Source organism: Cydia pomonella, chromosome 7, assembly GCF_033807575.1.
Source record: "Cydia pomonella isolate Wapato2018A chromosome 7, ilCydPomo1, whole genome shotgun sequence".
NCBI classification, from domain to species: domain Eukaryota; kingdom Metazoa; phylum Arthropoda; class Insecta; order Lepidoptera; family Tortricidae; genus Cydia; species Cydia pomonella.
The window spans coordinates 12,815,943-12,829,329 of record NC_084709.1 but is presented as its reverse complement, the minus strand read 5'-3'; the positions used below and the strand labels follow the sequence as shown (position 1 = coordinate 12,829,329).

At 36.4% G+C, this 13,387-nt stretch overlaps 1 protein-coding gene across 1 annotated transcript in view; it reads left to right on the top strand.

The window, feature by feature from the left end:
- LOC133519487 (uncharacterized) overlaps positions 1–12,565 on the top strand; it is a 59,020-nt gene extending 46,455 nt beyond the window's left edge. Inside the window, exons 13-16 of the mRNA XM_061853493.1 lie at positions 7,205–7,336; positions 8,171–8,220; positions 11,340–11,472; positions 12,470–12,565. Coding sequence (XP_061709477.1) covers positions 7,205–7,336; positions 8,171–8,220; positions 11,340–11,472; positions 12,470–12,471 — 317 coding nt within the window. The 3' untranslated portion in view covers positions 12,472–12,565. The remainder of the gene's footprint in view (positions 1–7,204; positions 7,337–8,170; positions 8,221–11,339; positions 11,473–12,469) is intronic.
- Positions 12,566–13,387: the final 822 nt, after the last annotated feature.

Genomic DNA, 13,387 nt, shown 5'->3' with positions numbered 1-13,387 from the left:
TGGTTTCACTTAAATTATGCAGTTGAATACTATAAAATAAAACGATCTTCCTCAACTGAATAATCAGTAGATGATACCCACAATTAACGCACGACTCTGTCAGGGTCAAAAAGTTATCATCAATCAGTATGCAAACCATTCAACTCTTTCGTGAGACACCGATAAGTAGATTTATTTCTTAACAAATAATATTTTATTAATACCGTATCATTACTTTCATCACAAAATATTAAATATTTTACGTTAATTATAAAGAACTTTAATGATTTAAAACGTCGTGCCACCTTCCTGCCATTTTTTTTATTCTGAGCGCTGGTCCTGAAGTGGTTGTTCCTCCGTGCTTCGTATACAGGATATCTGACGGCAGCATTCTTAGTACAAATCTCTCTTCTACGGGTTTTTCAGGGTAAATACCCATAAATGTATTCAATGGTGTTGTCTTCTCGTATGGTACGCTACCTGGCTCGTCGGGCAAAGTGTCTCTGTCCTCAAGTCCCGTGGGGGCGCCAGATGCTATATCTCCCACCACGAACACAGCCAAAACATATATAACAGCCACTTTGGTTACACACATGCTGAACGACCTTATTTTCTATTATTTATTTAACGATGGCACAATTTACTCTTCTACTTGCTAGAGACACGAGATCCCAGACAGTCCGTTTATATTTATGTGCGTAGTGTCGGACGGATTTACTAATAATATGTAAGTATATTATATTACGTTCATGTTTGTTATTAATTAGCTCTTATCATTCGCCGAAGCCGTGACAAGTGTATAAATTAAGTCGTAGTAAGCAACCATTGGTAAAATATATCAATTCTTGGAAAAGGAGGTTACACATAGGGATAAACAAATGATGTAACTTTTCCCCAAGTTGATGTAACAACAGGTAGAGTTAGATGACCGTAGCTAAGAATAACGATCTTTTAACGGCTACCTTTCTAAGAAAAGCAGTGTCGTGGAGTTTGTAAAACGCCTTGTGCGCGTTGCAGTGAGTTAGTGAATGAGTAGACGCGTCAGCAGCAGTAGCGGATTAGCTACGTGGCAAAAGTGGCACATGCGACGGGCCCCGCGCATTAGGGGGCCCTGCGCACCAACGCATGTGACCGTAAATAGTATATTACTACCACAGAAATATGAATATAAGATTACTACAGAGGCCGACAAGTAAGGGGTTGCCGGCCGAGCGTAGCGAGATCGAATAGTTACGAGACCTGGGCTATAAACCGCGAAAATCGAAGTTCCCAAATTGCGGGCATTTTTCTCTGTCATTCTAATTAATAACGCCTTCATTATTATTATTTATTTATTATTTATTTAATATTTACACAGAATTACAGTTTAAAACTAATACACTGTGAAATGACAATTCCATACTATAAGTATGTACAACTATGATTGAATTAAAACACTTTTACAGTACATATGGGGCTACTTTATAGCACTAGTGCGAGAAGTAGCATATTACGTTACTGTGTCGAACATTTAAAGGGCCATATGTACTGTAAAACGTTGTACGATACATGTGCGAATAGGTAATTCGCCGCTCGTGTCGATTTAAAACACTCCCTTCGGTCGTGTTTTAATTTATCGCCACTCGTTTCGAATTTCCTATTTTTCGCACTTGTATCGTAATGTACTATTAAAACACTAGATTCCCTTTTATCCATCATCTCACAAAATTTCAAGCATTCCTTACACACATCCGCCCATCGCCCCGCATTTAGGTCACATTCGGGTGCTGAAAAAGGGAGCGCATTAAGCAGGGTCAGGGCACGAGGGATGGACGAGTTTCTATGCGTCAACGTGCGTGCCGTTGGCACTGCTAACAGAGGCCGCACTCGCGGTCTGAGGGTTATCTTTTTTAAATCAGGAACAAAGTAAATTATATACATACAAGGACTCAAACCTTTATTTCTAGAAAAATTAAAAACAAACTAGACAAAATATATAAATAACATGATTACTATTTATTCCGTTCTATTTTTCATCTAGGATTGAATAGAAAAAACAGATAATCCATAATGTTTCACGTTATAACCAGGCTGACGCAACTAGGACCAAAATATGTTTTGTATGGAACTTGTTTCGCAAATCTTTGCCAATGAAGAAAAATAAAACGTCAGTGCTATTTATTCTGTCAAGTTTACATCAAGTCAACTGTCAGCCTAATTGTTTTGTTTGTTATGAAGCCTTCAATGTTTTGTTCGGGTATTTCGTGCAATTTCTTTATTATTTAGTGAAAATATCGAAAATAGTGAACCGCGATCAGAGTAAAGAACGAGTTTGTTACAATGCCACCGAGAAAACGGTTTACTAAGTGTGAAATATGTGGCAAGCGAGCCACTCGAGAAAATTACGAAATAAGGGATTTTATGGCGAAATTTCCCTTGGATAAAGACCGGTAGGTACGTATTGCTTTAGATACTTTTGACCTTATTTTGGTGCAGCAGGCTTTAAACACATCGAAAATTTGATATTTTATATTATTTTAGTTGTGAACTAGGGATGTACTAAAACTATCGATAATTGTATGGTAATTGTATATCAGTGTAAGTAATTAAATAAAATATGTGAAATTTCCTGAGAACTTGCATGCAATATGACACAAAATTAATTCGTCGAAGATTTTCAGTGGAAAATTATCTATCATCTATGCATTAATGGTCATTATTTAACATATTTGATTTGATTTATAGATGCATATTAGCGCTAAATAATCAGTTGATCATCTCATTAGCAAACACTTGGAATATAAACTGTACATAACCAAGGCTGTATGTTTTCAGATGCAGGCAGTGGGTTAAATTTGTTGGGAACGAAGACCTGATACATTTATTGAAACATGTATCTGCAGATCATTTTGAAAATAGTGCTTTTAATAAAAAAAAATAAGAAAAAAAATAGTGAAGGATTTTATAATTACAACCTGAGTGTAACGAGGTATTCTAAAATAGAATTCTAGCGTAGTGAGGGATTCAAGTGTTAACGCCTATGGGTGGTATTCCACCTATGCAATTTCTTTGTCCAATGTGTATGGCGTCTCACATTTTGATTAATGACAGAGTGAGACGCAATGACATTGGACCAATAAACTGGATAGGTGGAATACCACCCTAAGGTGGAAATATTTTTGCTACCACGTGATAAATTTACATACTGCTTTTCACATCACCTATGAGGAAATTATTATGGTACAAATAAATAAATAAAAAATTTATTAATGGTAATTTAATTAAATAATTTAACCTATTCAATTTTAATTTCAATTTATTCAACATTCTATGTCATGTTCATTACAAAAGATGTTAGTAACAGGTAGTTGGTACATGACACCCTGATAGGGCACAAAATGTTAACAGGCAAGTAGGTACTTACAACTCTAATGAAAATTATTAATCTATTAAGTACATGCTACAAAAAAAAAATGGTATGTCAAACAAAAATTAAATTAACTTAAGTAGTATATACAATGCGATGTCATATTATGTTATTATTAACAATTATTGTTATACATAATCATTTTACTACATATTATTAATCAAATTAAAGTGATTTACGCATTTCATTTAACAAAGTATGCAAAAATAAAACCTAAGAAGTATGCAAAAAGAGGAAAAAAGTGATCCCTCCTAGTAGGGAATAAAGTGCTACTTTGATCCTTCCTAGTGGTGAAGAACAAGGTGTTCTAAAAAAATCGAGTCCACATTAAGCTCGACCTCGTATTAGTCCACTCATAGAACTATCCACTATACAACACACAACTTAAATGTGGACTCGATCCTAACTTGATTTCGAGTACAAAATTTGTAGACAAGAGTCTATATTTCAGCCCTCCCCATTTTATCGATATCGATAAGAAACGCAAGCGTGTAGCGTACTACACTATTTAAATTGCTTATGTTGGTACTATGCTTCTTTGACAGTTCTTTGTCGTACATTTTGGTAACGATTTGCGAAATAAACGGATTCCACTCGCTAGTATGGAAGTCCCGTCTCTTAAAACGTAGTGATTATATGCTCTTTGGTTATAACAAACATGTTCTAAATTGTACGAAAGAACGTTTCCGAGGACTGACCTAAGTGCTAATTACATTCACACTTTATCAGGCCATATCAGACCCGATTTCAGGCCCGAGCAAGGGTATTTTTCCGTTTCACCAAATCAGCATATCGTTTACAATGTTTGAAATGCAAAAAAATGGTTCATATGCAAAAATATCAATAAATGAACATCAATAATGATGTGCTGATATTCCGTGAAACGGACGATTTCGGGCCCGATATCGGGAAGTGTAGATGTGATTGGCGCTTAATGAAACAACACTTGTCATTGGCCAGATTTATGTCATCGGGTGCCTGATTTAGGACTTTCGGAATGCTTGAATATTTCCAGAAATAAATTAGGGCTTGTGCACAAATCACGCGAAGTTCGATAGGGGGGAGGGGAGTCACGATAAAATTGGGATCACGTATAAGGAGACCTCACGTGTATTTTCTACAGTGAACAAAACGAAGAAAAAATATCTACCACGTGAGTAGATATACTTTTTCTTGGTTTCATTAAACATAAATCTTCACATTATATTCCCTAACATGCAATTAAATAGTATAATCGTTATGTTCCTTATGCTTAGGCTACGAAGTAGCCCGTTTTGGGCGCTGTGGCCCGAGACGACTGTAATTGGATTTTCAGACAAATTGAAGAACGAGGCCTGCAAGGCAACCGTCTTTTGTTTCAATGCACATTGCACAACGTCATTCATTTACATATTTTTAGGGTTCCGTAGCCAAATGGCAAAAAACGGAACCCTTATAGATTCGTCATGTCCGTCTGTCTGTCCGATTCTGTCACAGCCACTTTTTTCCGAAACTATAAGAGCTGTACTGTTCAAACTTAGTAAGTGGATGTATTCTATGAACCGCATTAAGATTTTCACACAAAAATAGAAAAAAAACAATAAATTTTGGGGGTTCCCCATACAGAACTGAAACTCAAAAAATCTTTTTTCATCAAACCCATACGTGTGGGGTATCTATGGATAGGTCTTTAAAAATGATATTGAGGTTTCAAATATCATTTTTTTCTAAACTGAACAGTTTGCGCGAGAGACACTTCCAAAGTGGTAAAAAGTGTCCCCCCCCCCCCCCGTAACTTCTAAAATAACAGAATGAAAAATCTAAAAAAAATATATGATATACATTGCCATGTAAACTTCCACCGAAAATTGGTTTGAACGAGATCTAGTAAGTAGTTTTTTTTTAATACGTCATGAAATTTAAAAAAAAAATTTTTTTCATCGTACCCATACATGTGGGGTATCTATGGATAGGTCTTCAAAAATGATATTAAGGTTTCTAATATCATTTTTTTCTAAACTGAATAGTTTGCGCGAGAAAACCTTCCAAAGTGAAAAAAGTGTGTCCCCCCCCCTGTAACTTCTAAAATAACAGAATGAAAAATCTAAAAAAAATATATGATATACATTACGATGCAAACTTCCACCGAAAATTGGTTTGAACGAGATCTAGTAAGTAGTTTTTTTAATAAGTCATAAAATAAAAATATTTTTTTTTTTCATCAAACCCATACGTGTGGGGTATCTATGGATAGGTCTTCAAAAATGATATTTAGGTTTCTAATATCATTTTTTTCTAAACTGAATAGTTTGCGCGAGAGACACTACCAAAGTGGTAAAATGTGTGTCCAAAGTAGTAAAATGTTGATCGAGATCTAGCAAGTAGTTTTTTTAATACGTCATAAAGGAACCCTTCATGGGCGAGTCCGACTCGCACTTGGCCGCTTTTTTTTCTAATCGCGGGATGGTTAATAGACTAAAATATGCTTCAGCGAGAAAAGGGCTTGCCAGCCTTATACCCCTATATCTGTAAAGCCCTTCTTTCCCGATGTCTTCACTATGTGCACTACTGCCACGAAACTTTGCATCCTAGCAAATCTAGGGGAAAACGTCAATTCACTACATCTTATAAAACTACTCCAAAACTAAAAACTACTGAACGGATTTTCATACGAATTTCATCTATGAATATAAGTGATTCTTGAGGAAGGTTTAGGTATAAGTATAACTTATTAAGGTTTTGTAAAAATTAACAGCGTACTTAAAATTGCCCTTTCAACGTTTTTACTTTTCTTATTTTTTCTTAAAATAAGTATACCAGAGGAACGATATTTTTTGAAGTTTTTAAATATGTTAAGATTCAAGTAGCTACACGAGTGATGCTTGAAGCTTAAATACTTGATTGTTTTAACTTATTTCCTAGTACAGTCAGCATCAAAAGTAGCGGATCAAATAACGTTTCATAAGTATCTACCATTCTGTAACAGCTTAACAAAAAGTGATGTCTTTAATATAGAACAACAAAGAGTGTAAAAGATATACTTTTGAGCGCGAATTTTAGAAATTTATCTATATTTGGAAAAGTTATCCGGAATATCAGATACTTTTGGCGCGTTGTTTCAACCGCTACTTTTGATGCTGACTGTACGTTTTGAAAAAAAAAACACTACATATGCCTCGGCTTCGGCGGGAATAGCAATTCGTCGATTCGTTTGACTGTCGGACTCAGTTTCTTTTCGTCAACAAAATTACAGCAATCCGAAGGCCCCTTGATAGAATTTGCCCTATCAAATTCGATAACAAGTCTGTTAGAGGTCATAGGAAAATATAACATGCTAGCGCCACTTGCACCATCCCAGTAACCCGGGGTTAACCATGTAAACCGTTAACCCAGTGTCAAATAGTACTGGTAACCTTGTTAACTCTAGGTTTGACCGCTTAACCCCGGGTTAGTGTGATGGTATAACTGGCCCTTAAGGAAATAACATTCGCATGATCCTTCCAGGAAAAAAATACGCGAATAATAGGCCTCGATTGGCCATGAGTGCCATGACTGAATTATTTTAAGTAAGCATTCAATTGGCAACTGCAAATATTTTTGTTGAAAAAAATGAGTTGTATTAACTCTTCGAAAAAAAAATAGCTTTCCTTCTAGGCAATAAAAAACCAGGCTGATCCCCTCAACACCCCGCTCTTAAAAATGTGGTAAAATCAGTCGCAGGCGTTTTTGACTTTTCATACATTTACATATTTTGTATGAAATCACAGAGGTAATTTTCTTCCGACGCGATATCGCCACGGTGGGAGTTGATTTCATAGATATTGTCTGAAATCGTCACAGCTGAAGAAGTGACGATGACCGGTGTGATAGCGTGCATGCCGATCGAGTACCACAAGCTTATTTCTGCTGTCACTGATGTCATGGACGACCTCATAGACTTCGTTTGCTACAAGGACGGCGAGAGGATTGCTTGTAAGTACTGTAACCATTATTACTACCAGCCGGCAGCATAGGCACGACCAGCGCGGATGATTTGGACACTGGCTACCATGAATAAGGCTGACTCAAAGCGAATGGGTGTTCGGAAAATATATACTCTGTACTGGTCTAGGGTAGGTAGGGTGTCTGTATTTTGGGTAGAATAGGATAGGGTGTAGTTTTGTGATAATGATTGCCACCTCCACCCGTGGAGGCGAGATATGTGAAGGTTTGAAACCTTCACAGTCTTTCAGTAGGTAACTGGCAACAATTATGTATTTCAATTCAGAACTATCGCCCTACTAGATGAATAAATATCGGCAGGCGGGCAAACGTAGTGATTATATGCTCTTTGGGCGGGCATTCCGAAGGCGGCAATCATTAAGAGTAGTCGATGTTTGGTATGATTAAAAAAAAGTAGGAAATCTACGACGAGTGTTTATATTCCACCATAATTAGGCGGCCCCCTTTTACAGTACCCCACACATATTTGTTGAAGTCAGTCTATGTAAAACTTGTATTCAGTACAAGACGTAGGAGTGGCGGTAAAACAAAAGCTTAGTCAGTAGTGATAGTAAATACGAACTGCAAATGGTGTCACAAATAATCGCTCAGGACCACTTCGACATTTTCCTAAAGTTGGCACTTTCCATTAGCAATTTCGCTATAAATACTCTTTTTGCATAAATCAAATAAGGTGATTAAAGAGAGACCAATTTTATAATGCCTTCTACATAATTATCTCATAATTTTGCAGCGTTCATTGCCGAGGAAGGACTCGATTGCTTGGAAAAGAAATCAGACGCCATTAAGTCCTTGGTATAAAAGTCCTGAAGAGCGTAGCAAGCTTCGAAATAGCGATGACATTCTCTTCTCAGGTAAATACAATACTTTTTTCATTTGATATGCTCTGAAACTGGGTCGTTGTTGTTTTAAGAATTCTGAAGAAAGTGATAAGTTTATGCACTAGAGCATTTTAGATTCCAAGTCAGGTTTAATTTAGTTTTTAGGGTTCCGTAGCCAAATGGCAAAAAACGGAACCCTTATAGATTCGTCATGTCCATCTGTCTGTCCGATTATGTCACAGCCACTTTTTTCCGAAACTATAAAAGCTATACTGTTCAAACTTGGTAAGTAGATGTATTCTATGAACCGCATTAAGATGTTTACACAAAAATAGAAAAAAAAAAACAATAAATTTTAGGGGTTCCCCATACTTAGAACTGCAACTCAAAAAAACTTTTTTCATCAAACCCATACGTGTGGGGTATCTATGGATAGGTCTTTAAAAATGATATTGAGGTTTCTAATATCATTTTTTTCTAAACTGAACAGTTTGCGCGAGAGACACTTCCAAAGTGGTAAAAAGTGTCCCCCCCCCCCCCGTAACTTCTAAAATAACAGTATGAAAAATCTTAAAAATATATATGATATACATTGCCATGCAAACTTCCACCGAAAATTGGTTCGAACGAGATCTAGTAAGTAGTTTTTTTTTAATACGTCTTAAAATTAAAAAAAAAAATCATCAAACCCATACGTGTGGGATATCTATGGATAGGTCTTCAAAAATGATATTTAGGTTTCTAATACGATAAGCTATTAAAATTTGGTTTTAAATAGATTTGTTGGACAATTTCCATTCTGATATTAAACTCCCCATTCCATAAATAACGATAATTTTACCTAAATTGTTAATTGACAGGGCCCTTAAGAAGTACTAAGTTTTTACTTAGTTATTGTTAGTCATGTTTTTTAATACACATGAATATACTTTAATTATAATACTTTCCTGGTATTCAAAATAAAAAGTCGAAGTGTTTAACTTGGGTGAAAGGCACTATTTCAGTCTCAAACTATTGACGCACTGACTGCATTCGAGCGCCAAACATTTATATTATCTCGACAGAAATGAATGCCTTTCATCCCTTTTACTGAAGTGCACAAAACTGGTCTGAACTCATATAGGTACTAAGTATACTCTTACTGCGTTATTCATAATATATCTTTCAAAAATATAATATATATATATATATATTTTTTTAATTATTCTGATCTACCATACAATATAATGACATATACTGGCCGTCCAAATTTCAAAACTACCTACTTTACCTTCAGTAATCATTCGGTCAGCAATATACCTTCGAAGAAATACTGTATGTTTCTTCATACAACTAGGAAACATCAAATTATTTGATATTAAAATCTTTAAATTTTGTTGTTTTAAGAATGTTGTCAAGTATGGTGTGATATGATTTTAACGGGTGATAACAAAAAAATGAGAATTATTTCAGAGCTGTGAAAAAATACTTATATAACTTTTTACGATACTTAGTTATTATTAGGCAATATATACATGATAATTATTTACAATAACATTAATAGATGTTAGAATAGGGCCCGTGGTCAGCTTTTTCACGTAGTTTAGATATAAAGTTCGAATAAAACTTTTGGACACCCTTTTTGTCCATTTTCGGAACACAAGTCTTACTCATTTTCATTAGCTGGGCACAATTTTCAGCTCTCCAATTATTTTTATACACTTAACTACTCAAACAGCCAAAAAAACTATCAATCAGCCGACCTTGTAGAAGGTTTCTTACATACAAATGGTATGTTATTGGAGTCCAAGAATTGTAATGAAGGTCTGGTCAAACTTGTCCATAATACTTGTGCTTGATATTGCCTGGTATTATAGAATTATTGCTAGTATAGTATAAACTATTTCCAGGTATATCAGTTTTGCTAAAAGGAAAATAACTTTCATCATCCAAACTGAATGATTTCCCATTGTAATTTCGAGTCATCTAGCGACACTGAAACTTGATGGTCGATTTTTACTGATCAGTGTGTTCCGGGGCTCTTACCTTCTAGCAGCATTCCAGACCTATCTTTTTAATGATCGACAAATTTACGGTTGGTAACACTTAAAAATTATGGCGGCATCTCGTTGGCTCATGGAATTCCTATAAAGTGCTTTGGGCTCAATTCAGGCTTGCCTTGGTTATTATCTTCGCTGGCCAGCAACTACCACTTTTGCGATTTATGGTAAAGGATGCAAGAATTCTACATATAAGTAGAAACTGCTACATTTTCTGTACTAAAATGACCCACTGTGTCCCTTTTCCCCATGTTTAAGTTAGATTTTTTTTAATGTACAACACGCTTCGCAGAGTTTCTTGTTTCGACTCCATTCTAACAAAAACAAATGTATGGAAAAATAAAACATTTGAAATTCAAGAATCTCAAAAGAAGTAGCAATAACTTTATTAACAGCATTTTTTGTTTATGTAGATAGTTTTGTTTATAAGTCTACAGAAAATCATTCTCATTTATTTGTTATCACCTGTTGCGGCTCCTACCAACGAAGGGGAAGCGGGGACTGCATACCACTAAACCAGTTGGCCCATCTGCCGCGCTCCTCGCCGCCTCTAGACGCCTAGCGAGCCACTAGGCTCTGAGATACGGGCTCATGTACGCGTCACACGCAATTAAAACATATTTTTTTATTTTACATACAATTTAATCTTACGTACCATTGTGGAACCGGAATTAGAAGTTTTTTTTAAGTATTAGCGATTTTTATTTTTATACTCAAGACTCCAAGCTTACCTATTTGTGGAGTAAGGATTTTACATTTGCCGCGAATGCATAAGACGCTGTCTCGATCCCACCCAACTACCCCTGGGCTGGGTAATTGGATATGGAAAGCAATAATATGATGTCAAAGATCTTAGTCTCACTTACATTGAATAACGAAACTATGAATTACAATAGAATACGTAGGATTTGCAATCCCGATCCGAAATGATGAGATCTTCCAAACACTTCATATCCGTCGTGCAAACATATACGAAAGAAAGTCTCCATGAACATCTAGGTCAGTTTTTCTTTCTATTTATAGTTTCGTCATTCAATTTAAGTACTAAGATCTCCAACTTCATATTGCTTATCACATAAGTATGCCACAACTGACTAGAAATTAATATTACAGGACAAGTGCAATAAGTTTGACGAGCTGTCTACGTGCGTGATAACTGAGATCCAGGGCTGCAAGAACCAGGCCGCCACAAACATGACCGAGTCGCTTTTCAGATTTGCCAAGGACGAGTTGGCCTGCGAAAACTGTTAGTACAGTCGGCATCAATAGTATAAGGCTAATTTTTTGCTGCGGCACCTGTTCTGGTGTAGGATTGGACAGTTTCCAACTGAAGTGCCGAAATACCACACCCTTCGAACAGGAGTCCGCGCTAGCGATGGTTTCCTGCAGCGGCCGCGAAACGCGCACCACGAACGAGCTGAAGGGCATATAATGGCGCGAACGCAGCTGATCATTTTCTAATGGCTTTCAAAAAAGATTGTAACGATGCACTTTACTCTAATCAAAATAGGAGTAGTTCATTAGAAATTAGGATTTAAATAAATAAAAATAATCTGTTCAATGCGCGACTGTACGCTCTGCGAAACAACAGCGTCAGCAGTTTTGACTGCACCTAACGTTCGAGTGCGCTGGCGCGCCACTTCTCTCGCGGTTTCTTGTTTCCGGCCGGCCGCAGAGTACCGAGGGACGCAGAGGCCTCCATCCAAGACTGCACCAGCGATCCACGGCACTTCCCCATCGTTCCCTATCAACCCGGAGCGGTCCAGCGGCGCGACCAGCTAGTGTGACAGGGAAGTGTACCGCCCTGCCACGGAACCAGACAGGCTTAATTTAAATTGACGGACTTTTACCACGGCCCTCGCTCGGCAAAGTTTTTATTATCTTTAATAAATATTGTTATTTGAAAGCGTCTGGGTGTCTTCTTAACTACCCAGCCTTACCCGCTTCAGATACTCTGTATGTTAAACGACTAGAGTGTGCCAGAGCCAGATTTGAACTATAAATCACGCGTAGAAATATAACCCTAACTGGAAAGCAGTACTGATAGCAGATACTAGGCGGTCGTTGTTCTGTCCGCTACTATTAATGTTAACTACACCTATGTGCCATTCAAAAGTTTACGACAATTATTCAAACAGGTCGCTTTTTCAAAACTTTCAAAGTGTGTGATTTGGTATGGAAGCCTTGGTATACGTCTCGAATATGGCCGTTTTTTAATTAATTGTCTGTAAATTTATCCGCAGGAATATGAAAAAGGAAACAACCCGATGGGCTGTGATATGAAGAAATTATAAAGTGTAATATACATTTTATATTATTAAATAATTATGCAATCTTAATTTATGTTTTATTGTTATTAAGTAAAGTTACCTTTGGTTTAAAATTTGTTTGTGACAGTTTTTTGTCTCCCCCACGGAGAATAGCTTTGCGATTATTTTGTTAGGTAAAGGTACTTTATTTATGAAATTACATTTCGGGAGAAAACGGTTTCCACTAACTAAATCTTAATAAATCACTTTGATTCTGATGTCGATCGCTTCAGAATAATTTATTCTAGGGTTCGCATTGTTTTTTTTTTCGTATAGCAAATTTAAAAAAAAAATTTCGTCGTGTCAATAACATACTAAAACATCATGGAGAATGGAAAATATTTAGAAGTGGAAAAACATTTTCTCTTTTTGTATGGACGAGTTCGTGGTATACTTCCCTCTTATCTTATCTTATTAAGGCATTACCTTTCAATTCGTCAACATTTGTAATACCATCAGAAGCAATTTGAAACCCGAATATAATATGAACACAATTCATTGTATGAGTTTATGTTTAAGCGTTCCTAATTCAGTCAGATTAACACCTAATAAGTGCCGATGACCCGCGAACTAATTTCATAGGAAACCAATCTACTTGGGTCTCGGTTTCTAGCTTCACATGTGTACTACATTTTTCATCGGGGAACATGAAAAAAAATGATTTTCTCGAAAAAGAAATATATGAACATACCACATCAAAAGAGATATTCCATGCAGCTATCAGAAAGCGACGTCGGGTCACCGGGATCACAATACAGTCGTTATGCTGCCGACGATTTGGGGGTCTATTCTTAACGTTGGTGATAATGTTTATGATAAATAGCTAAGACAATATATAAACCAAACTATAGA